The sequence below is a fragment of the Columba livia genome, chromosome 3 (assembly GCF_036013475.1).
Source record: "Columba livia isolate bColLiv1 breed racing homer chromosome 3, bColLiv1.pat.W.v2, whole genome shotgun sequence".
Lineage (NCBI taxonomy): Eukaryota > Metazoa > Chordata > Aves > Columbiformes > Columbidae > Columba > Columba livia.
In genome coordinates, this window is record NC_088604.1 from 56460854 (window position 1) to 56487910 (window position 27057).

General features: G+C 42.0%; 1 protein-coding gene across 5 annotated transcripts in view; it reads right to left on the reverse strand.

Moving 5' to 3' along the window:
• The window catches only part of MTCL3 (MTCL family member 3), a 27847-nt gene extending 1048 nt beyond the window's left edge, over positions 1–26799 (reverse strand). For 2 of the 5 annotated variants that reach the window (XM_065056875.1, XM_065056872.1), the window contains exons 1-6: positions 26653–26799; positions 23454–24448; positions 22866–23090; positions 19291–19449; positions 2305–2376; positions 511–1686 (exon numbers count right to left, since the gene is read on the reverse strand). In XM_065056875.1, the coding sequence (XP_064912947.1) occupies positions 511–1686; positions 2305–2376; positions 19291–19449; positions 22866–23090; positions 23454–24380 (2559 nt within the window). In that variant the 5' untranslated portion in view covers positions 24381–24448; positions 26653–26799. The other 3 variants (XM_065056874.1, XM_065056876.1, XM_065056873.1) reach the window with 3 other exon arrangements.
• Positions 26800–27057: the final 258 nt, after the last annotated feature.

The following is a 27057-nucleotide window of genomic DNA, read 5'->3' on the forward strand; positions in this document are numbered from 1 at the left end:
CTACTGTGTGGCTCTGTGACTCTGTAGAGTAGATTTGCATGGTTGATTTTGATCTGTAGTTTGTCATATCGTCTATATTTTTGGAAATGTAATGTTTCCTGTCAAATTTAATAAGATTTTCCTTTTATTTATTTAATTGGAACTCAACCACTAAGAAAACAATCATATTCATTTATGTACCAAAAATGCATTCTGCACTGCCTTTACTGGTGATGAAGGCACCGCTCTGGCAAATGCAGTTGCAAAGCCAGAAAGGAATAAAAATCTTATACCCCCTAGAGTGCATTTTTTTAAATTTCCAGGAGACTAGACTTATTCACTGTTCACAAACAGCCCCATTGGTAGAACAAGGTTTCAGATGGCCAAATGAGTATTTAAAATAATTTAAGAAATGGCAATTTTCATCCACCGTCTAGAATAAAGACTTTTCATGTGCCATACATCAAATTTGAGGATTAATTCATTTGGCAGAGCCTTGTTACCTGTAGGCTGTAATAAGTAAAAGTCTACCTGACTCACTGACAAAGGTTCATCTGCACTTCGATCATCCGAAGACTTTGGAACTTCGAGTCTGTCGATGAAAGCCTGGAGCTCTTTCCTGAAGGCCTTCATCTGTGCGTTGATCCTGTAAAGAAGCTCATGCTCGCGTATTCTGCTGCCATCGTCTTCCTCATCCATCAATCCAAAAAGGTCCCCATTAGCTACATAAATTCTCGCCTCTGTTATGATGGTGCTCGTGTCAGAAATTAGGCGATCTATTGTCTTGCCCAGCCGCTCAGCTTCTGAGCGAATGTCCTTCATCTGCTGCCTGTCAGTGAAGCTTTTCTGCCACCCAGATGTTGTCGGATAAAAAGACCTTGTGGGTGTCAGGCATCGAATGTTGCGTACCTCCTCCGAGTCGCTTTCCCCACCGATGGGGCCTTCCCTTTTGCGGTGAGGGGGACGGGAATCATCATCGCTCTCCTTTTTTCCTGCATCACTTTCCGCATCACTGTCTCTGGGACTTCCACGAATCCCAAGATGAGAGGCCAAGTCGTAGCGTTGCATGTTGGACATTAAGACTCTGTTCTCATACTGGAGCTGCATGACTTTGCCACTCAGCTCATTGATCTGCATTCGTGCAGCTTTTAACTCCTCCTGTAACGCTTCTGTCTTGGCATTATCGTGGTGTCTAGAACTCTCGTGGGCTCCAGACTTGTACTTGTATTTGTTCAGCTCAGCTGTTATGCGCTTGTTTTGTTCTTCCAAGTCAGCTAAATTTCTCCTCAGCAATTCTGTTTCATCTTCTACTAGCTGCAAATGCTGTCGTAATTCTGACAGGGATTCACTCTGCTCTCCCAGGAGTGGGTTAGTGGTCCCTGAGAAATCATCTCCTCTTAAATCATCAAGCTCTGCTTTCAGTCCTCTATTTTCCACCTCTAGTTCCACTATTTTCCTCCCAAGAATATTAGCTTCCTCCTCCACAAGTCTCAATCGAAGCTTGAGTTCAGCTTCTCTTGTGGTAGGTGGACCACCTGCTTCACCCTTTGGCAAGGGACTGTCCAAATCCCCATAAAACGATCTATATTTTTGCAGCTCATGTTCAAATCTGTCCTTCTCTTTATCAATCTTAGCCATTTTCTTCCGCATCAAGGCTGCTTCTTCTTTGACAAACTGTAGCTGGCATTTCAGGTCTTCATTGTCCTCCTTAGAATAAAGAAAAAAGAAGTGTTTGAAGAAACTTGATGTAAAACAGGAGACCTCCAGTGGATGGTCTTAAATTACAAGATTAACAAGCACAGGTACATAGCTTTACATACTCAGAGATTTTCTTGCAATCATTTTTTTCACTGATCAATAAATTTAAGAGATGGAAATAAATACTTATGTTTAAAAGAGGGGAAAAGACTATTTTATGCACAACTGAACTTTGCACAGTCCCCAGAAAATACATGGCGGGAGGGGGGGCTTGTAAAAAAATCCGTATCATTTCTAGGCTTGCAACACTATATCATGAAGTCAGCACACAAAGGGCCTATAATGTTGTTTCCCTGATACTCCTATTTACTTATTTTCCCTAAACTATAGAGTACATGAAAACTGGTGGGTTCTGTTGCAGGACCAGATGTTTGTTTAGATGATCTTTGACATGGTGTTGTCTGACTGCAGATCTGGGGTAAAGGCTCTCCATTTCACAGGATACAGGAAAACAAAGAGGAAAGCAAACAAGCAAGCAAAGTGCAAATCTACAAATCATGTATATCATTCCCATAGTGTCTCTGAAGCATTCACATGAGAAACCAGGCTACTGTTATTACAAAATACCTCTGTTGGTGTCTGCTGTGACTTTTTTTCTGATTTTGGTAGGTCTTTGCTCCCTCTTCTTTTCAGTGATTGCTGCAACAACAACAACAAAACGAGATGCACTGAATATTTCACTAAAGATGTGTATAATTCAGTCACTCTTTTAAAACATAGCAAGTCAAATGCAACTATCAATGAATTAATTTATTGTAATCCTTGATACCAAATGCAGATGGAAGAAGAGGGTTTAACCAGTGTCTTACCTTTTTTAATTCAACACATATTACGACTAGTGCATAATGAATGCTTAACACATGACAAGAGAGGTAAGAAAGCAGGTATGCCAAGTGGTAACTTACAGGTAGGGAAACTGAGGCAAGCAGTGAAACCCAGATTCAGTCTTGCCCATTTTATGTTAACTCTAATGAGGCCAAGGCACATTATGATGCATATAGCCAGACATGTGGCCTTACCCTTTGTGATAGGCAAGCTACATAAAACAGTGTCACTGAGATCCATCAGCTGACTTTGGTGTACATCTACAAGGAAACCTCTCTCTGTGTCCCATCCACGGGCTTCAAGCTTGCAGTGTATTGTGGTCACACCTCCGTAGCTGAACACTGCAGACAAACTCTGTGCAAACTCACACATTGACCTTGTCACTAGATTGGTTCTGTTTTCAGAACATATTCAAGTAAATACAATTTAAAACTGCTTGGACTACGAAGTCCTAGTGAGAAACAAAGCATATTAGCTTAAGAACAGCACCACACAAATGCATGTATGCACCACTGAGAGAGCAAACTTCTTTGGTGTCTTCTCATCTGCTATGTAGCCAAAGTGAGTGGAAAAGAAACTCCTGCTTTTAGATCAGGAGGAACTGGAATTGAAGCCTACTAGCACATCCAGCAAAAATCTCGTAATTGCTGATGGTAGAAGGTTCGTTAGTGGGCAAGTAGAAAACAACTGCAACCATCCCACTGTCAGTAGTCAGTACAGATCATCAAGAAAACAGCAGGAGAGAGGAAAGTGAGTGAGAGAATATGTTCATACATAACATGTCACATGCAGCTGTTTCCAGTTTTTATGTTTCCCAGGTAAAATGAAGGCCCTGAGGCAGAGCAGTGATATAACCAAGACCATCTCCCTCTGAGATCATTCTCTGATAGAAGAAACATTTGTGACTCTGAGAAACACGCATTTGCCTGCACCAGCCAGGGAAACCAGCTGTATCTAAAAGCCACCCAGTTCTATATACTGGGAATTAAAACATGTCCATAATCCCCAAGGAACAGAGTGCAGCAAGTAAGTATGCTGTACATAATGATCCTGTGCCCTATTTGCCTACTGGTACCAATTGTTTTCTTTTCTCTGCAGATCATCCCCATAAGAAACACTAAGCTCATGGACTGCTCACTCCAAAGGAAAAGTCAATGCCCTAGAAAGGACTCACATATAAATGTGAGCAACCACAAGAGTTTATTTCTCATTAAGCTTTCTGCTTAAATTAACTATAGTGTTATCCAAAATTTAGAAAAATTACCTCAGATTCAGAATCAGAACTAAAATTCACAGATGGATCCACCAAGAAACAGAATTAAAATTTTTATGCCTCTTGCAGAAACACTGAATGCTCAAAAGACAAAACAACAAAACCAAACAAAAGATCATTATCATCTTAATTATGATATCTGGATAGATGTGAAACAAGAAATTCTAAAATGATCCAGAAAAGACACAAAAATTGTTGAATTAATTTTCCTTTAAAAATAAACCAAACAACTTTGGGATCCAGTCTACAAACAAAATTATCCTTCTCTATGGTCACCCATCAGCTATCCTATCGCAGAAATGGCATGTGCATGTGGAAGGTTTTTTCATTGTTTTTCTTTTTGAATGGGCAAATTTATAGAGCGTTAAACTTTCAGAGGTGCAGCTTCCTCATATGTATCGCCACTGATTATAATTTTTCTTCTATATAATTCAGAAAATCATATTAAGTTTATTCAAAGATTATGTGTAAACAAAGATAAAGGTAAAAGTAACAAACATAAGACTGCTTTTGCACTATCTGATCAGTAATGCTCACCAGACAGCTTTATGGTTTTAATAACTTCAAACCAAGTTACCCATCTGCAGGAGAAAACAAGCAAAAAATGCATATAATGCTCTTTCTACATTGGGGAGTTTGCTAAACTGCTTGAGTACTAATGAAATATTTAGACAGCACTAGGGATAATAAGACCAGTAACTGGGGCATTTATCATTACCTTGTATAATCTCTGCTTACATCTGAAAGTCTAGGAGGTAAAACTGGGTTTGACCTGACTATTCCAGCATCCACTGCAGTCAGCACACATGGGGCTGCATATGTGTTCTGGCAATGCTGAGGAGTTTCCACAATCTAGATAAGACCATAGATAATGCTTGTATTATATACATATGGGACAACACACAATGGGCAATTCTGTTGCAATGTTCAGCAGCATCAATTCTCAGGTAACCTCCACTGGAGTTTATCCAATGTCTTGCTGGAGATGCTAAGCACTTCTGAAGACCAGATGGTATAATCCTTCTCTTGCCAGACCTAAACTGCAAGCCAAATGTGTGGTCTTAACACCACCTGTGATGCTCAGTTCTTCTCAGGTGTAAAAAGAACTGAAATCTACTCTGAGAATAACACAATGCAGAAATAATAGCATCACACTCCACTGAGTAGGAAAGCTGTAAAATGAACTTTGGTTCTTGTTACCTGATCTTAAGCTACAGTAAATCTCTCAGCAATTAATAAAGAAGACCTAAGCAAAACATGCCAAGATTTTTCAAGGCACTTATGTTTGATTATTTCAAGCCTCATCTGGGTATATATGATCCAAGACCTAATGTAGGCAACCACAGGAGGAATTCCTGATATATAAAGGGATTTATGGCTGCACAGGGCCCCCAAAATAGCCCTCATTCCTCTTCAGAGAGCAGCATAAGGCAAAGGGTGTGCACCTTTTTGAACATCTACATCTGCAACTGAACCTTCTCATCTGCGCACAACTTTACTGTACACGGTTGCGGTTACCTGCCTCCGAACTCCTGTGACAGGTCTGCAGAACTTGCAAAAATCAGAGCAAACCTACCACCATCTTTACAGTTTTGAAAAGTCACTGAATATTGAACAACTTTTGGGATGCGCCAACTTGCGTCTGTTCGGCACAGAGTGACTATGACCAGGGAAATGGAAATTTGCCCTAAGAATCTCTCTGCATTTTCCCTTCAGTCAATAAGGTCAGCGAGCTCATGGAGCTGGATCAAATCAGATGCGAGACAGATTTTTTAGTTTACTGCCACTGAATCTAATTCAGTGTATCAGAATATGTAGAAAAAGCTAAATGGATGCTACCCATTTTGATAAATCAAAAATATATATTATCCTCAAAAAAAAAAAAAAATCCTTGTGTGTAAAATATCTCCCTTATTCTGCAACTCTAAAAGTGCAATTTGCCAGCAACAAACTCAAGACACTGCCTCATTGACACAATTGCAGAGAATCATACAATCCTTTAGCCCTTCCAGCCCCTTCAAGAGCAGGAAGAGTCCTGAGTGTTTCAGTATTGTACTTGCTTGCAAGATTAAGGCAGGAAAGGAAAAGTAGAGGATAAGTGAAAAGCAAAGAAACACAGCACCCCATCCATGAAGCAAACACTAAGCATATCCCTACTAGCTCTAGCAATGATTTCTTCATATTAAAACTGGCGTATTTGAAAACACTGTTGAGGAATGATAGAAAACAAAAGAAATATTTACTACTTCACCCTAGAGAGAAAAATAATTCTTATGTAGTCTTTTGAATGTCTTCATATTGCAGAAGACATAAGAGGATATGCCCTCCAACATTTTTATTATTTCATTTGCATTTACTTATGAAATATTTTGGTTATCATCTTCAGATCCTTTGCCAATTTAATACAAAAAATAAAAGAAGGTAAAAGATACACAACATTTGCACTTTACCTAGAGAAACCCTTTGCATTTTGAACTGAAACCACAGTGCTAGAGTAAATAATGAAAACCCTGTGGTATAACCAGGTAAAAACATCCTTTGCAAGGCATAAAATGAAGCAGCACATTTATGCTTTCACTACATTTCTGTTTTTTTTTTTCTTATTTGAAAAATATCCTTAGCAGTAGAAGATGAAAGCTGCCTTTTCAAAGCTCTCCATATGACCTGGTCAAATAGCAGGCTAAACTCCAATACTTTGCTTTCTGAGATTGCACACTCTCTCATCTAGCAGGATATCATAAAACAGTAGAGGCAACTTCTCTGAAGGGCAAGAGGTCTCCTGCCATTTGAACCTGACAGAAGATGGAAGAGCTAGATGTGCTTAGTTCCCCAGTACTACCCAACTGGGCCTCATTAAAGAGGCAGAGATCACAATCAGCTTACACTCAGCTCCTAATCCTGAAATGCAAAAGCAAATCTCAGAACAGTATGCATCCTTTGGAGGCAAAGTGCAGGAATAAGGTATTTTGCTGCAAAGTGATGCAAATTAAACCTATTTCCTAGGTCTTCCTAAGTTGCTGTTTATTTCTCAGCTCAGCTATCTGTCCTTTTTTTGGGAAAATAGAGTCAGTCTTTTTGTCAGGGTGTACACAATGCCTAGTACAATGCACTGTCCCAGCCTTTATCTGAGACTCCCCGTACGACAGACAGTGTGTTAACATAGTCCAAAACACCACCACATAACAATACCAGTAATCACAGTCACAGACATGAATATGGCAACTATGTATTAAATACAAATGAGATTTTGCCAAATCTAAAAAGCGTTTTCTTTCTCATGCCTATTATCACCTTCAGAGGTTTTCAGTTGTCTTAGAAGACTATCTCAGAAAAGATTCCAAATAAATTTTCAGAAGAATGGCAAAGTGTGAGCAACCAGATTAGGTTCATTGCCTTGGTTACAAAAATGCATATATATAAATCAGTGTAGTTCCCATATACTGACAAAAAAAATGTTAGTCTGAAAATTAAAAGTAATGAGAAGGAAATGAAGAATTATTCTGCACACTATGTGCACCTCTACATGGCTCGCTGGAAATGTATACAGCAGCCAGTTTGGCAAAGTTGCAGGCTGATCACGTGTACATTTGCATTCAAGCTTTTTTCATATTGAAGAGTTGTATTAAATGCACAGACACCTCTTACAGTCCCTCCCCTGTATTCACAAGAAAATGCACATCTCTCTGTAGGTTTGTAGGCACACAGCAGAGAAAGGAGCTTTGCATCTCACCCTATGAGGCAGTGCACCTTGGTCAACACGTCCAGTTACAGGGATGTCTCACCAAAAAAATCAGATTTTAGAGTTTGAGAAGATGCAAAAATTTAAGAATAATTCAGGCAGGAGAAATTTTGATCTGCACTTGGTCTAGAAGCCTGAGCAGTGAGAAGATTTTCTGTTAACAGGGGAAAGAAATCCATCCAGCAATCACCTCTGTGTCCTGTGACTACGACAGCGTCTTCTGTTACTCATTGTCTCTTCTTTTGTCTGTGTTCACTGGGGAAGTTCTAATGTAAAGCTAGTCATTTGTAAACTGGCTGAAAAATATTTTCTGTAATACAACATATGGGCAAGTTTCAAGGGTGTTTGGGAACTTAGGTTATTGAAAACAGAGGATCAGACTCTGCAGTGATCTTAAGTTATGCCAGCGTGATCCTGCCACAAACCAAATCCAAGTTTTGGTCTAAGTTTTGTTGAGCAGCTCATCTAAAGAAGGTGTTCTGAAAAAATAAACCATGGAGGCTACAAGAAGTTTGGACATCTCCACACCCACCTTTCTCATACCGTCTGGTACCAAACTGCTCTACCATAAGCCTGCACCCCACACTTTTCCTGGTGTTTCTGTCATGCAAAAATGGAGATGAGGGGAGGGAGAATATTACAGTGCTGTCTGGAGCAGAGTGTCTAGAGGCTGCACAGACTACAAAAGGCTCAGAAGACCCATGGCCTCTTCCTTCCAAATTACCTCTTTCTCCTAAATGAAACTTGCTCAACTTCTTAAGGGAAATGCTTATTGCCAGCAAGGGAAGGGGCTGTGACTCTTAGACTGGGTTAAAACCTTGTGGAGGTTGACTTAAGTCTCTTACTTAGAGGCTCCCTTTGCTAAGAATGTGAAAATCTCATTCCGATATGAAGATTGACAGTCTTCAGCTCATTATAAATATTTGATCACTGGGACACATTTTTAACTAGTTGTCACGAGCAAACATCTGATTCTTCATTGTAAATGTCACTGAACCAGCAGATCACCTGCAGATTAATGCCACAGCCATCCGAATGGGGTCACACAAGAATCAATTCTTGGTTCTACATTAATTAGCATTTTTTGCCGCTGCCTGGAAAAAATATAAAATAATATTAGATAAAGACTGTAGGTAGAGTAAAGGTTGGAGAAATGTTAAATACTGAAAAGGATGGTCATTGATAGAAACCTTGGTGGAATCAAATAATATCTGTTTTAATATGACTAAATATGAAGATACATATGTAAGAAAATGGAGTGAAAGCTATGCTAAGACAATAGGAAAACAGCCTAGAGAATAGAGATCTCTTGAAAAGCCACATCTCTGAAAAAGACTATGGAGCTATAGAGGATAATTAACTGAAATAATGTCCAAATGTAATTTTGGTACCAAAAGGCTTAATTTAGTCTTAAGGTGTACAGGGTGTTTCAAAAAGATGGACCTAATTTCAAAAGGCAGTGATTTCAAATTGAGTCCATCTTCTTGAAACACACCGTAGATGTCAAAACTGAGGTTCCCTGTGCAATAGCTAGAAAGGGATGTGCCTCTCCATAGAACCAAACCACCCTCAGACAAGTGGAATAAACCACTTCCAAGAAGTACCCATCTTTCTCCTTTGAGGGAAGCCAAATGCCTAACTTAGGTTAAATGCTTAATTTTCAGATGGCTAAATGATATCAACCCTAAGCCTGAAGATTTAAAAATAAATAAATAAAAAACCCCAACAAAACAAAACAAAAAAACCAAAGCAACCAACCAACCAAATAACACAAAACAACAAAACAACAATAAAAAAATCAAGACATTGATGCTGGACTCATTAATTTAGTGTGGTAGTAAGAACATACATCTCCTGGCTAGTAATTAGCTTTGAGCAAATTCAGATGAGAAGGAAGGTGTAAAATTGTAACTGTTCCTGTGACAGTTCAGGAAGAGATGTGTTAGACTGTCTCAGCTGTCAGTTTGTAACACAGACCAACACCCTTTTCTGAAAAGTAGGTATCAGTTCAAATAAAATAGTTGGGAGTATTTTATGACCCATGTTGTTCAGCAAGCCAGACTGGTTGGTCATATTATACAATTCTGGCCTCATAATTTCTGAATGCATGAAACCTGACCAAAGTTTGGGAGCTCAACAACAATACGGCTAGAAGCATGCCACAAGGAAAATGAACCTCAGAGTGTACCTATGTGTATCATCAAGGCAATGTTTCAGTTCAAAACTCTTCCTAGGGCACTGTTACTGGTGCTTCCAATTAATCACTTCATCAAAGATCTAAACTGATAGCATCTGTAAAAATTAAAATTATTCAGCCAAGCCTGTAATATAAAACATGCTTGGTAATTAGACTAGTTGGATGTCATCATCAGTCATGCTTTACAGAGCCTCTCATTACACACAACACATACAGAAACAGATGCATGGCAAATACCTTCTAAGTGCAAGTACTCATCTGTGACCTAAGCAAAGAGGTCAGTTATTATCCTAACCTGGATTCATCGCTGAGATAGCCAAAGTTAATTAACACAATCATACAACTAGGGTCAGACAAAGCAAAATAGAATTGATATCCACAAGCCTAATTCTATGCATCTTGATTTATGCTGTTGTTAATACTAGCAGTGGGGAAAAAAAATAAAAAAAATAATCACATAATATGTGAAAACATCTCAGCAAAACCAAACACTTCAGAAAAGCACACCTGCATATCTAAAATGTTAATACACTGCCCTTTACTTCAAAATAAGAAAGGCAGTTCTTAGAACTCTAAACTATGTAGTGTTATCAAAACCTGAATCTGCTAAAATGGCAGAGATTTGCATTTCTGAATAGTATGAAAACTGTGGTAAGTGAAAAATAAACCTCTGGGTTGTAGTGAACAAACATCTAAATCCTGGTGTCCTTGTTCCTGGTTAGTATTGATTGCACATGCCCCCCCAGCCATGTTGTCCCCCAGAACTGCCCATCCTGCAAGGAGCTGCCAGTCCTTGCTGCTCCCCAACATCTCCAGGCTGAACAGTCCCAAATCTCTCAGCCCCCCTTCATGTGACACATGCTCCAGGTCCTTAATCGTCTTCACAGCCCTTGTTTGCTCCAGTATGTCCATGTCTCTCTTCTGCTAAGGAGCCCAGCGCTCCAGGTGTGGTGTCACCAGAGCTCAGCAGAGGGGAAGGATCACGTCCCTTGTCCTGCTGACCTCATCCAGGTCAGTAATGAAGATGCTAAACACAATTGGCCAAGTGTTGACCCCTGGGGTCTTGCCAGAAACCTGAGTGTTAATAAGCTTTGGATACCCTGCTGAGCTTCATGTGGGGCTTTCACCCACAGCCCTACTCATGATCTGGTTGTGCCCAGAGGTTCACTGCTGGTGATTACTTCTTGCCAATAATTCTCAGCAGCGGGAATTCACATGGCAGCAATGGACTGGACTTGTTATTCTGGGTCTCATTTGCCATCTCATCCAGCTCCATACCAAGCCAGAGGCCCTTTGCCTAGTTTTTACACTAATAAATGAAAGGGTCAGGGACTGTTCTCAGGACTCGACACCAACTGCCACCGCACAACTTGGTCTCCTTTCAGCTAAAGTGACAATACAGCTATACTTCCCTACAGCTTATTCCCAAGCAAGCCAGACAGCATCCAAACTGTCAATCAGGAATGAGCTCTACCCCAGGCTAGACCTCAAATCTTACCCAAGCCCTGAGGCAGTGGTAGCTGATCCAGGCCAAAAACCATCCAAGGGGTGTGCTAGCAATCTCTCGTCAGTGTGTGGACCTATTCCTTAGCCCAACTTACTTTACAAATCTAGTTTTTTACTAACAGAAGCAATTCTGTAGCAAAGAACAACTTTGAGAAGAATGCTCTAAGCAAAAGAAAGGTCACAAGTGCTGACTTAAGACCAGGGTGTAGGGACTCATGTCCTTTCTCTAACACATAGATTCCATATGTATGGAAGCTCAGCTCTTATCCTGTGCCTCCATTCTGGTTAGGTTGTTTTTTGTTTGCTTGTTTTTTTTGTTTGTTTGTTTTGTTTGGGCTTTTTGTTTTTTAGATGGTTTGTTGGGTTTTTGTTTAGTTGCTGGTTATGTTTTTTTTCTTTCTTTGGGGTTTTTCTGTTTTCTTTTGTTGTTGTTTTGTTGTTTTTTTTTTTTTTTTTGTTTAAGATGGTCTTTTTTTTTTTTTTTTTTTTTTTTCTCTTTAAAATAGATCTTACTGCAATGAGACTCTGATTTTACCTGGAGACTGTATGTAGTATCCGTAACAACTTTGACAGGAGAACTTGCAAATCAAAGGCCACTGATACCCGTCACAGAAAGCAAGGAAAACAAAGTAACATTTTGCCACAAGGAAGAAACCCTTATGCCCACATCAAACTAGACTAGCAGCATTATGTTTACAGGTTTGAAAGAACTGATTAAACTTTATTTTGTGATGGCTAAACTATTTTCTCTTTCAAACATATTCCAAATACTCTCTTTTTCACTACAGTTGCCACTCTTTCATTATTACTTCTCCATTAACAAGCAATCCTCTCACTCCTCTTACACATCATTGCAGATTTTAAGACAATTCAATAGGAATCCACAAAGCAGCACACCAGCTTCAATTACTCTCTGAAAAAACTAACCCCCAGGCATCTTTACTCAAAAAACCTCTTCACAATAAGATATTTATGAAGCATTATTCTTTTGAAATCATTCACTATTTATTACATATGTTTTTGAACTGCATTATTGTTGACCATCAGGCTATTTATTTTCAGTTTTGATAAACTCTCTTTAAGCAAATGGCTCATGTGAATTTCTGATGGCTGATACATAATTAAAACGTAATTTTATGAGGTTTAAGTGTAAACTGCTTCTCAAATACACATAATATTTTTTTCTGTTTATGACATTTTTAGAGTATTACTATAAGAGATTTTGTAACTGAGATCAATTTCTTTCTGCATAATGATTATTTTCTCATATTCAAAGAACCAAACTGAAGCAAACTCTGCTTATCCTGCTCACTGTGAAATCACTGTGCTCTGAGCAAAGATGCCAGAATCACACCCTCACAGATGATGAATAGCATCCCTGCTGAGTACTGTTTTTAAAGGAACAAAATATTTGGGCAGGATACTAAAGGTAACAGAATTTCACATAAGCAAGTCTGACAGAAGCAACTGGGGGTTGTGCATCTGCAGGGATGTGGCACTTAGAGAATCCCTGAGCCTTTCTTGAAGACAGAAAAATTTCTTGCTTTTTTCTTGTATAACACAGGCAGAGACTTGTTTCTCATCTCCTTTTTAAAAAAAGCCTCCTCATTAACCTGTTGTTCTTTCCACCAGAGCATACTGAATTTTCATGAGGCAGCAAAGTGAGATTCCAGATCACAAAAGACTATCTGCTTAAAGGTACTTTTAGTAGAAGTGTTGCTGATACACTTGGTATTTGGATCCTCCAAAAGACCCAGGAGGGAACCGGGCTTGTGAGAGACTTATTAAATCCTCCCTTGCTGCCATCTGGTGCCAGGAGCAAGTAAATTACTGTACTTACTTGAAGAGTATCACTTACTACACTGATCCTGTGAAGCTGATCGGCTGCATCAGCAGGCGTACTAGCATCTCATCTCTCTATCTACCTTGTCCCTGCCCCCTCCATTACCAGCTATTTGAACTGAGGCTTAAACTCTGAAGCAAAATGGAAGCCTAAGGTGCAATTAGGAAGCACTGAGGGGACAATATGATGGAAAAGACTCAAACTTGCCCTTTCAAAGCAGTACAACCAAGTATCCATCTCCAGTGACTTGTATGCATGCAGCATGGGCAACAGACAGAAGCTAGAAAGAAAACCACGGATATTTACAGAGCTGTGACTTCACTGGGATCACAGAGATATGACAGGATAGCTTACAATGTCTGTAGTGCAGCCATGGATTGACAAAAACTCTAAAGGTGAGGAAGAAGGGTTGTGTATTACAAAAAAGAGCAGTTCAATTGCATGTAGCATTGCCTTGTAACAGGTGACGGGCCAGCCATGAGCTATAGGTAAGAGGCAGAGGACAGAGAAGCATGGGTGACATCATTTGGGGTATCTTCTACAGACCATCAGATGAATAAGAGGGAACAGATGAAGTGGTTTTTAGACAACTGGAAGTCACATGATTTATGCAATGGACTTATAACAATTTTTTTCTCAGGCGATAAACAAGTCAGCTGTGGGACTCACTTTAATGGACTCTTGCAAATAAGGAAGCATTGATCAGGTGTTCAATGGCCAATGGTAGCACTGGCAGCCCTGACTATGAGATGAAGCTTAAGGTCCTCAGAGAAGGGACTAAGACAAATAGCAGTCAATAAAGTTTTGATTCTGAAGGCATCCAAAACTGTAATGCTGCTGTTGGATATGGTTGCCTTGCCTAATGGAAATGCTGCACACCACCACTCATTAGGAGACTTGTTTCCAGTTTCTTACAACCTCACATTTTAGATGTTGCAGATATTCCACACCAAGCATCTCTCTAAGGATAAGTCATCAACTTGCCAAACCATAACCTTTCAGAAATCTTCCATTCCTACTCATTACCATGTAATCATTTCTTGGAGTTTACCAGTTTAAATTGGTTAAAATTCTGTATTTACAAACTATCACATCCTCTCTAACCCCAGCCACCAACCTGCAGATTTTCTCCAGCTGACAGATTATATTCCAACCCCAACCCAGAAGGCAAATTGTTGCTTCATGCAGGTCTAGATAAAGTTGAGGCTAGGCATTAGAACCAGAAACCTTTTCTCCAGTGTTCATAGTGACATAGCTGCTGTTTCCTAGCACAGTGGGTGATCCTTCATGTCTCTGAGTCCAGATGCAAAAGTGAAGACCTGAGGCTCGAAAACAAGGAAAGGAACAGAACAAACCAAGGACATGTACACATTTATATAAGGGAGTGGAAAAATCAGGGGAAAATGATTAATTTTGCAGAACACAGAAGCAGTAACTAAGAAATGGGGATAATATAGTTGGGGTAGAGTAAGAGGGAAATGAACTGAAAAAGACTCGAAATCCAGGAAGGAGACTGGACACTCAAGAAGAGTTGGAAGGATGCAGGGAAGGAGAGGATGGTATGGAGAAGGACAAGACTGTGATTTAGAAGACAGAAGACTGCAAAAAAAACCAAACACCAAACAAACAAACAAACACAAAACAAAAACAGGATCAAGACAAAGAGAGAATCTGGAGAATCTGAGATTTTGTGAGTTACAGGAGAAAGACTGGAAATAAGTGGTTGTGTTTAAATGGCAAGAGAAGCAGCTTAGAGAAAGAAAGGGCTGAGAGAAAGGAGAGAGAGTGGATTTTTGTTTATGAGATGTAGCAGGCAAGCTGGTATTAGTGATCAAGGAGACTGGGACAGGATCTCCCTTACCAGTTCTTTTCACAGCCTCCATTTTGTTTTGTTTTGATTGTTTGGGGTTTTTTTTTTTTGTGTTTTGTTTTGGGTTTTTTTGTTGTTGGGGTTTTTTTGGGAGGTGTTTTGCTATTGTGAGTTCTTTAGGTGGTTTGTGGGGGTTTGGTTGGTTGGTTGGTTTTGATTTGGTTTGGGTTTTAGGGGGGTGGTTTTAGCAGGTTTTGTTGTGAAATTTCCAGCTACCCTCCTGATTTCTGTGCAGCCTGAGCACTCAGAGATGTATGGAGAGCTAATCTGTGCATAAACGGGGCAGGCAAAGGTTGCAAGAGTAAGCAGAAAAGTGTAATTACTTTCTTGTGGTCCCACAGCAGGTTAGTATCAAAATCAGGAATAGAATTCAGATTCCTCTCCCAGCTCCAGTGCCTAGTTTCCCATTCCCTGCTGGCTTCTCCCATTTCCATGCAGTGTACAAACCAGACTGACTGACAAGACGGGCACCAGTCCAGCAGAACACAGACCAGCATACAGAGGCACAAACTCCTCTGCCTGCAGCCTGAACTGACAGGACAAAAGACATCTCTGATTGTCACAAGCTCCATACTGGGCTAATAATTTATGTTTAGAAGAAGAAAATGGTGGCTTGACACCCTAATACAGCTGTAAGAACAGAGCTGTCTTGCATCTGCCCAGTTTGGAGCACTAAGAGAGCAATCTATTTCTATCCATAAAGACATATGTTTCTGAAAAACAGTGTGCCTCCTGCAATTACATATTCGCATTGCAGTGAAGATTTGTAAAGCCTGGGGTCCGACACACCTATCATGTTTTCCTCCTACTTCATCTGTCTCACAACATACCATCTAAAGCATGACTAACTGGGTGTTTCCTATGTAGCTATAGCAAATGAATAAATTCTTAGTTCATATTATTAACATTAAAAGCTCTAAAAGAGTTATCTAGGCTTTAACAAATGTTTAACCAACAAATTAATGAACACGTTAAAGACTCCAGCTATTTAACAAATCTTTTACATCTGAAAAAAATACATCTAGCTACAGTTGTTTTATCTTTCTCCCAGGAAACAATTTCTCTAATTTGTTTTCAGATTCCCAAAAAGCATTACAATTAATAATAACAAATAATCAAGAGGAAATTAGCAGCAGTTGCTACAAACAAATTCCAAGAATTGACAAGGCACATTAAAAATCTTGTGTTTTTATGTGGACGTACGCAGGACTAACATTAAATGAAATAGATGCAAGTTGGAGGACTGAAAGTAAATTTAACTGACAGAAAATGTATGCTTTGCTGGAACACCCTTCCAGATCCTTGATGTTTGCAAGCTTCTGCTGCCATCAACAACAACTTCCATTTGTCATGGAATATATCTTGATTATTTTTTTCAAAAGCTCCAAACCAAGAAAGAAAACAGCAACTATGTCCCTATATTAATGGACAAATACATTCACAAGAGTATATTCACCCAAATATTCACTGGAGAACTCTAGATTTGTCTCTGCACAAACATCTGCTAGCATTTATCTTTTATATATGCTTGTACTCAAGTCTACAGTGTTTTTTAAAACAATATAGAATCTACACGAAGAGATGTTTGGCGTTTGTCCTGCTCTAGAGACTACCTGACACAAAATTATGCTTCTGCCTCCAACATTTTCTATTAAGTCTTTTAACCATTCTCTGTCTCACACTGTTCATTATAAAAGGAGAACAAATTTCCCATGGCAGTTGTACACACATAGTTATTAAGAAAAATTGGAAGGTTTGTGTTTTTGCAGTATATTTGATGTCATGAAAGCACAGAAATCAGACATTATATACTCTGAGGACTGTTATTATACTGCAAAATAAAAATGCTTCATTGTCTTTGGAGATTAACTGTCTCATTAATTCTAAGCTCAATAAAGTGAAAATCACAATCCAGACAAAAGGTCTTGACTTTGCATTCCTATTTATGCTGAGTAGAACTTCTTAAGAAGGAGGTTCCATTGTTTATAATGGCTGTATTGAAATGAGAAAAGGTTGTAAACTCATGAAACTGAAGGAAATAATTCACAAGCAAACAGAAAATTAACATTATGACTATCTGACAATGACATTTAAGATGCATGAAACCTCCAATTGCCAGAGAAGAAGAGAAGGTATTTGCCACAGAAAAATTCTAAAGCACTTCAGAGTGCTTTGGGTTGTTTTCATGGTTGTTTCATGTTAACATTTTCATAGCTTCTTCACAAATTCTAAGTTTAAAATTTGTAAGAATTAGTATTCTTCATCAGCATCCTTCCCTTGGATGCAAAGTGCATAATAATTTGGCTGCACTTCAAACTTGCTTTTCTCTGACTTGCACCTCCACAACCATCCCCCAACTTGCCCCATGCTGTGATGAAAGTCCTAGCCTGAAAATCATCCTTCTCCTACTGAAAGGCACTCAGCAGCCTGTTTGAAATATGTAAATGAAAGCTCTTGCCTAACTATGATGACTCATAAAATGACTGGGCATTGCACTTCTCTCCAGTTCAGTATACGGACATATTTCTGACTTTTTGTCCACTCCACCTCTACTCTGGCATAGAGTCTTACTTCATTTTTCCATCCTGGCTCAGAGACCCCATTCTGTGCCAATGGGAATCATCCATCTGTTTCAGCTTCATTAAAATAGTATCGCGTAGAGAAGCCCCTAGTTTCAACAGGACACTTTCTTCTGGAGTCTCAAGTATCTTTCCGTTGATACCAAGGGCAAAGACAGAAAGCTGCAAACACTTAAGCTAAAGAAAGAAGTGGAAAAAGCAGTAAGAGAGCAGCAGAACCCCTAGTTCAGCATAGTGAGCCAAAGGGAAGAATCAGGATAACGAGAAAGTGACTACTGCTGACAGAGATGAAGCAGACTACTTACTGCATTAATTTCCTGCAGATACATAGCTCCTAAAGAGCATAAGCTATTAAATTGCCACTACAGCTCATTGTAATCTGAAGATCCACAAGAAGAAGCAAGGCAAAAGAAGCTTACTCTGGTACAACCTATCACAGAGCAGGAGGAAAGGATGCAACATGGGAAGCTACTAGAGTCTGAACGGACAAGAATAATGGAAAATTTGGAGAAAAGCCAAGCTTAACAAGAAGTCATAAGGATAATTACAGAAAGATCATGCTCTCATAAAGAAGATGGTCCTAGAAACTGAGTCATATTTGATGGCAGAAACCAGAGTGAAAACAGAATAAGAAAGTATCAGGCATAGGAAAAGGAAGCTAAATAAGTCTTAGATTTCATGCTCTTTCCAAATGTGCAATTATCTGGGAAAGCAGCAGAAGGTGGAAAAAAAACACGTTTATCCTCTACTAACATATTTGAAATTCAGTTCCTGTAAAGAAAACATAAGAATATTTTTCATTCTACATCACTTAAAGTGAGCACGTGCCATTCCTAAAAATACTGGAAGTTACATACAATTGAAAATTCCCTGCCTTTCTTAACAACTGAAATACATTCTCCTGCTTCATACAGGATCAAAGTAGACAATGGCATTCCTACTAGGGAATATTACCAAAAGTGAAAATCAGTGGCATTCATTGAATTTTAAACAATTAAGTGGATAGCTGCTTCTAAAATCTGTTATAAGAAGTCATTCTTCATCAACAGTTTCTCTTTTTACTGTGTGCTTTGTTATCTCTGTCAGCCAGGCTATTACGGCTGTAACACAATTTTCTGCTTACTTAATGGCACAATATCTTGTATCTATATAATGATGAATGAAGTAATTCTGAAGATGAATTAGGTATAATGTAAAATTATGCTTAGAGTGAAAGGCCAGGTAGAATCTCTCACTCTCCAATACTCCCAAAAGAGCCAACAGGATGGGGAGGTGGCTCGACCCCCAGTCTCAGTTTGCCTGCTGCTCCCTAGTAGTACTTAGCAAGGGAAAAATTCTGATCTCTGTAAAACCTTGTGGGGAACATCATCTGCAAAGTTAGATTCCTCCCACTCCCTTCAGTGCTCTTCTTGTTTATCTTAATGCAACTACAATGTCTCAAAGCCTCTGAACTCTATTACTCAGCTCCATATTTCCCTCTTCGTACAGGAAAAGCAAAGCCACAGTTTGGTTTCTGTTTTGCCTAGGAAACACTGAGTATTTTAGTTTGTTCTCAGCTTCCCAATCCTCAAGCTGTACTTCAGCACCCTTTGCAACTTTCAACTTTTGCCTGCCATATTTTGTGCCCCCCAGAATAAGTTATAGGAATAAAACCAGTTAGTTCAGCAATAAGAATTTGAGAAATTCAACTACTTTGTGTAGCAATAAATAACAACACTAACCTCTTTCATTTTTTCCAGTTCATTCTGTAGTGCTTGTTTGGCAATTTCAACTTCTATAAGCTGCTGTCTTAATTTTTCATTTTCATCTTCTGTTACAGTACGTTTTTCTTCCACATTTTCTAACTCATGGTGAAGTCTCACAGATACATCTTTTGCAACCTAAATGAAATGATATTTCAGAAGAAAAATTAAAAAAAATTACTGCTGCAGTGCTTAGTGCCTAAGCAACCATTTACATGTTAATTATGGAAGTGGTATAAAAGGAAACTTGTAGACAAGGACATCCACAGACAGAATTCTAAATGATGCAAAATTCAAGCTGATTCCTTCAAAAAATGGTATAATCTTCCCATGGCCTGCACTGAAAACCATATTAGATACTAAACCCCAACTCCTTCTTAGGTTCTGTTATGTCAACAGTGAAACAGAACCCTCATTATTCCTGTAGACAGAGCAGCATCTGTTTTCTCACAACCACTGCTAGCTTGTGTTTTTCAGTGCACTAAGTCACATGCACTTCAAATTCTTGACACGCAGAAGCACCTAAAATCAGGGCCCACCTTCTTCAGACCTACCCTACCTGTGCCTTGTAGAGGACCACAAACAGACACATCTTTATTTCGACCCTGCTAGTTCTCTCTCCTGCATGGACAGTTAATCTAAATATCTAGTATTTACTACTATTGGTTAATTTAAAGAGTAAAATATGAACAAATGACGTTCTTACTGATCTTATGTTCACTCAAATGATGTTCAATATTTTAAACGAAAATGAACACTAAGGTTTTTGCTTTTAAAAACAAAAAATCCATTTTCACAGGAATAGACTTAAAAGTCAAGATCCAATTCCTCTTCTTCATGTAAAGTAATAAGAATTTTGCCATTCAAGCAACTCTCATTGAATTTTGTGAAACCACTAGAAACTATAATCATGCACCAAAAATATTTAAATGTACACTAATCACTGTTATGATGGTGATTTTGACACACAGTTTGAAAAGCCTAATTTCCTGCTTTTTTTAGAACATTGGCAAGTATAATTAATCCTTCTTAGCATTAGCTAGAGCAGCTCAGAGAGCTATCCTTTATGGCTTTCACTAGAACAGTCTTTACGTTTATATGTCAAGGAGCTCTCTTTGACATACTAAAACTCTAAAGAAAAAACTAATAATTGTAAGCAAGCAGTCTAGAAGAATCCGATTTATCAGAAAACGGCAGCAGCTAGTGACTCAGCCTTCCCTGACAAGAAACCCAGTGTGTGTGAGTTACAGATACAACACTGCAGTGTAGCGCCAGATCATTCAATAACCTCTCCCACTGCACGCACACTCAAGACACACAATGCCCAACAGAAGGAGAGTGGAGGGGAATTTCAGTTATAACCATACTCCAAAAAGACTGCAGGGTGAGCTGTGAATCACATGACAGGGCTACATCTTCATGTCTTCTCCTACACTCAGTATTGAACTGCTCATCTGATTGTCCAACAAAAGTAAATGGAAAATCTTGTGGGACATTTTTAACAGCATCCTATCAGAATCTGTCTTCGGTCCATAGATACAGTCTGAGTCAGTAAATACAACAAAATAACAAGATCATTACTGGTAGTGATCTTTTGAAACAAGATTTGGTGGAGTGTCAGTTATTGCAGAAAAATCCTGCAGAGCATTCTAGATCATTTTGGAAACAGGACTCACTTATGCAAGATGCATTTTAATAGAGCTAAATGCAAGACTGCATCTCTGAAGGATTAAGTCCCCTAATATATTACTTGTGCAAAATAGACATTATTTTGGATATAAATTCTTCAGAAAAGGACTTGGGACCACCAAGGATTTGCCCATGAGTTACAGTTATGGTCAGCCAGCATGCAGAATTCAATTAGGCAAAAATTTGGCATTAGACGTTCATCCCTACTCCAAAGCAGAACACATGAATGATCTGTGGGAACACTCTGCAAAAACACTATTTCTTTCCAAATACTCAGTTGTGTTGTTATTGGGAAAGACATGGGAGAAATCCTAACTGAAGTGAGCCCTTTGTCCAGCTTAACCTAAGGCCTTAGCAGATACCTCGTTTGCTGCAAGTGAGCACCTCACCAGAAGTGCCTTTACCATTTCTCTCCCACGCCCTGTGCACGTGTTACTTGTTAATACAAAATAACATTGAGTCAACAAATAAATCCGTTCTATAAGCTGAAATCACAATATTCACTTGGGACATGAAGGCTCACGTTCAAATTCTGTCTGCAAATGTGCGTGTCTCAACTGTTCACCTAAGCATCATTCTGAGTGTGCAAAATTTCCCTTGCTTTGATCAGCAATTCCATCTGACCCCTGACAAAGGGGTCATTTTGCTTCTGACCAGGAAGACTCTGCTTTGTCAAGAGCCACATGAACAGCTGTATGTACAGAACTGTCATGGCCACAACAGCAAATGTGGGTTTCGAATACGTACAGGAAAGGAATATCAAACAGAAATATAGAGAAATATATTGGAATTTTAAATGGCATTAGTGAGAAAAATACTGAAACATATCTTAGGCTGGTGTCTACATTTCAATAAGAATGATAATAAGCTGGAAAATTTTCAGAAAAAAATTATCCAAGTCTGCAAACCAGGCTTGGGAATAACAGACTCTCAATCCATCATACTTATCAGAAAGAAGTTTAAGAATGACCTTCTTCTTGTTCATGTATTAAATTAGTATTTTCAACTGCAGCCCACTGAATGGACATAGGTACATAGCTACTAGTTACACAGGTAACTAGTCCTAAACAGAGGTCTGTACTTCCATCAGTAATGTAGGAAGAGCTATCAAGTGAAAAAAATTCAGGAGTCCCGATTAAGTATCAGCCTTAACAAAGTTCAGTAGATGGAAGCAGAAATTAAACAACTTTCAACTAGTGCAAGAAACGGTTTTTCTTCTGTGACTGGACCAATCTAGAATGGAGATGATGGATATTTTACCAACAACAACCTTTAAACAAGGACTGAAACTTTTTCCTCAACAATGGGCTGTGGTTCATTCAGATGTTATGGATCAATTAAAGTTGATTACACATTGAAATTTGATGTGTGTGGTTTCAGGTGGATGTGGAAAATCCTACCTTCACTGAAGATAACAGCAGTTTTTCCACTGACACCAAGGAGTCAGGATTTCATGTTGCTGCTCTGCAATTATTCAATCTACCAGTCCTCTGAAATCTTTAGTAAAGGATACAGTAAATCCCTCAAAGTCAATGGAAAAACTCAGTGAGGTTGGTTTAATTTTGCAGTGATAGGGTATGTTTTGCATTCATCATCAAAGATCCAAAACTTCCAGGTCCTAATTTGTATTTGAGTCACTTCTTGCACATTATCATTACAAAAAATGCTTGGGCTAAAGCTGAAAATAGCCTGCCTACATATTGAAGGGCTTCTATCACCAAGCTTGGCCATTGCTATCCTATGAGCTGCACTGGGCGCACAGTGTACAACAGAACGGATGGAAATGCCTGAGTCATGAGGATGGAGAGCACGCTTGTGTCTCCATCTGAGCGGTCCCTCCCCGTGACATCTGCTCACATCTGTACCTTGAGGTCTTGCTCCATGCTGCGCAAGAGCTCGCCATCGATCTCGCCGGTCTGGGCGTAGCGAAGTCTCTTGCGCTCAGCCTTGCGCAGCCGGTACTGAAGGATCCGGCAGTTCTTGTTGGCTCGCTCCAGTTCATGGCGCATTTCTTGAAGCTGACAAGCGTCCTCTTCAAAGAAACTGTCCCTCATCTCATCCATCTCCGTCCTCAGCTCATCTATCTCATTCTTGCACCAGGGCAAGAAGGGGACAGGGACACAACAGGTGGGTTAAAAGCACAAATGTCAGAATGTATACGGGAAGGTGGCCAAAATGGAGCTCCTCCCTGCAGGAACACCACCTAAATACAACCCTGCTCATTAAAAGCACCGCAACGAAGCAGGGAAGTGCCAGCGCCCGCACACATCGACAGGGCCAACAGGGCCATCTTAACTGTGCTTCCAGCGCTAGCGCCGCGGGAGACGGCAGCGGGGAAGCCGTCTGCTGGCGCGGGGGTGGGGAGGCCGCCTGCCCCGTATCGCCCGGCCCCAGCCCCCTCTTCGCCCCCAGCTTCGGTCCCCCCTGCTGCCACCGCCACCCCAGCCCCTCACCTTGAGGCTCTCGTTCTCCTCCCGCAGCTTCTCCATCTCTTCCTGCATCTCCTCCTGCAGCTGCGGACTCAGGGCGCCTTCGGGGGCGCCGCTCCTGCCACCTCCCGCTTCGCCCTGCGGCAGCCCCTCCGCCCCGGCCGCCGCCATGGCAGAGGGCGAGGAGGCGGAGGCGGCCGGGGGAGGCTCGGCCGGGGCGGCGGCCGCGGAGGAGGAGGAGGAGGAAGCGTTGCCGCTGCTGCTGTGGTTGCTGCCCTTGGTTTGCATCTGGGCGGCCGCCGCCAGCCCCTTCCTGAGGTGGAACTGGATGAGCTCACTTTGCAGGCATCCCTCCTTCCAGTACCCTCCGCCGCCCGCCGCGCCGCGGCCCTTCCCCGCGCCCGAGGAAGATGGAGGCGCCGGGGCCGCCTCCCCCGCGCCCTTCAGCGGAGACCGCCCCGCTTTCCCCCGCCAGTGCTTGGGCGGCGGCGGCGGCTGCGGCGCCGCCGCCCCCTCCCGCTCTCCCACGCCGCCGCCGCCTCCTGCAGGGGGCGCCTCCTCGGCGGCCCGCGGCGCGGCGGGCTCAGCGGTGCGCGGCCCCGGCTCCTCGGCGGCGGCTCTCCCGGCGGCGGCGGGCGGAGGTTCAGCACCGGCGCCGGGCTGGACAGCTCCCGGAGGGCCTGCGCCTCGCTGCGGCTTGTCGGCGGCGCGGCCGCGGGAGGCTCTGGGGGCCTGGCCCGGTGGCGGCCGCGCCGAGGCGGCCTTGGCGGCGGCGGCCGGGACGCGGGAGGCGGCGGCGGCGGCGGCGGCGGTGGGCGGCGGGCGCGGGGGGTTATCGCGGGCCCTGGCCGGAGAGGAGGCTCGCGGCTGCTTCCTGCCGCTGCTGCCCTCTGGATGCAGGCGAGGCTCGGCGGCGGCGGCGGGGGCGCCCCCTGCAGGCGGCTGGCTCATGGCGGCGGCTATCTCGGGAAGACGTCCATCACCGGCGGCGTCCTCCGCCTCCTCCTCCGCCCTGAGAACTAGGGGAGGAGAAGCGGAGAAGACGGTCGGGTGGTGACGGGGAGGACAGCCCGGTGGCGGCGGGGATACGGGCTCGGTGGCCACGCCGACGGCCAGCGTCCCCGCCCCCTGCCGCCGCAGTGACCCGCTTGCTCCCGGCCTCTGCCCCGCGGGCCACCTGTCGGCAGAGGCTAAAGCCCGGCGTCACTCCGGAGTGGTTTTCGGGAGAGAGTCCACACTGCAGGGCTGAGGCTGAGATCAGCTCCCACTCCACCTGCGTTAAGGGACGTTTTCCCCCCTGACGCCGAGCCCTTCCCCTACGGGCTGCCAACTCACAGTTAAATGTCCATCCATACACAACCTTCCCTCTCACTCATCTGCATTACCAAACCGAGTACCAGTCTAGGCTACTACTGCACCTGTTTGTTTCCTCAGAGGGCTCTTCCAGGTTTCTGTCACAGCCAAGTGGGGAAAGGCTGCTGTACAAAGGGCTGCACACGTGGATGCAGATTTCCCTTCAGCTTTGAGAGGGACTCTTCCAGGACAAGTATAGGACCCCAAAACACAGGAATAAAGAATCATAAAGGAAAAGGGGCCCTTCAATCATCTTCTAAACCAATATTTGTCCCAGTTTGTTTTCCAGAGGATTTGTCAGGACTTATGATGATTATGATTCAGGTTTGCTACTGGCTATACTGACATATGACTGAGGCATAATGACCCCAGCAGATTTTCAAAACAGCCTCACCCAGTGCAAGATACTATGTGGTATTCACTGACCAGTGCTCAGATGGCAATTTCCCCCTGTAGTGACAAAAGTAGAGTTCTCATGGTCACAAAAGATCCTTAAAAAGGGCTGTTAAAAGGCATATCATGGTGCATAGATGTTCCTTAATGTATTCTGAAAATAATGGCTATGATACACAAGCTGTTTTCACACAGCCTTTATTTAACTGGCCTTAAAGGGAAAACATGGCCAAAGTAGAAATGACAGCACTCCTAACACGGCCTAACGATTCCCTCCTAGAATATGGCCTAACCATTCCCTACTAGAACGAAGAATAAAGATAGAAACCAAACTTGACAAAGTCGATGTAGACATTACACCACATTCTGACGATTGGTTTACTCCCTGGAACATACTAGACAATAAAACTGTTTGCTCTGCTCTCACTGGCAGGGACACTAGGTTTCCTCTCAAATGCACTGTCATTACCGCCTTGATTATAAACAATATGCTGAAAAGTAATGCTCAAAAGAACACAATTTGGCAGAAACTTCCCGAGTATGAATTAGTAAAAAGGAAACATGGGACTAACTTTTATCACACCACCATAAAATGTTTGCTTTGCATCTCTATTAGCTGTCCACAACCAGAATTCCCAAACTGCTGTTGTTCAGAGCTGTACAGGTACAAAATGTCACTCTTGAAATCCAAACCAAAAGAAACTGCAAAAATCCAAGGCTCAGCTCAGATCCTGTATCTTGCTCATTACTCTTCCTTTTACCTGAGGTTCAAAATTAAATAAATACGATAATCGGGAGACTACACTATACCTGTATTTCTTAGGGATGTTTCCATGCAGCAAAGTCATCAGGCTCAGCTGCGATCTGCTGGGAACACAACCCGCACTGTGCCTGCCCCCAATTCCAGGACCGGCTATCGCCTACGGTTCAGTTGGCTGATTTTTTTTTTCTTCTAACTGGCACAGCTAAAGCCCTGTTTGAGCCCAAATCCGAAATCCTTGTCCTCACAAAACTCTGCCACACGACCTCATCTCCAGAGGCAAACCCACGTGGCGCCAGGACGTGGCGTCTCCGCAGGTTTTCCAGTCGGGAACAGCTGCCCAGGCGGAAAAATTAATAAATAAAAGGCAGCAACAAAAGATAAAGGTCCGGTGGCTCCACCCGACAGCGTGGGGATCTCCGCTGCCTGGGGCTTCAGGCAGGGCTTCCCCCGGCCCCCCTTTCCCTCGCCGGCCGCCCTCCTCTCCCTCTCCGACATCCCAATTCGCAACCGCGCCTTCAGTTTGGGGAGGGCGTTTGCCTTTTGTCCGGGTTTTAAAGGCGTTAGAGGATTTTCGCATGTCCCCCCTTCATACCTGGTGGATTTGTTGTGTCTGAATCCCGAATATCATTCCGTTTTGGAGAGAAAAAAAAAAAAAGAAAAAAGAAAAAAGAAAGAAAGAAAAAGGCTTGAATCTAAACCAGCCGCATTACTCACCACCACTTTGTCTGCCGCGGGGCTGGCGAAATGCATGCACGGAGAGACGGGCACTCGCGCACGAGGTACCCGGCGCTGCCAGAGCCTCTCAGGAAAATGAAGCAATATTCATGAGCTGACCTCACTGGGCCTGGGAGACGGAAAGCGGGGGGGCGGGAGGGGAGGGAGGAAAGCAGCGAAGGGAAGAGAAAAGAAAAGATTAAACGGCAAGAACCCCGCCCAGGCCTGAAGGCTGAGTTGCGTCCCTTTATCTGCACATGGTAGAATAGGATTACAGAGCAAACGGGAAGAAACAGGCTGCATGCAAGGGATGCATCCTGTTTGCCTTCCCAATCCACGCTGGCAATCGATTCTCATCAATTATTTAGTGTCTCTTTCAGGGGAACCTGCCCTGACCAGGCAGGG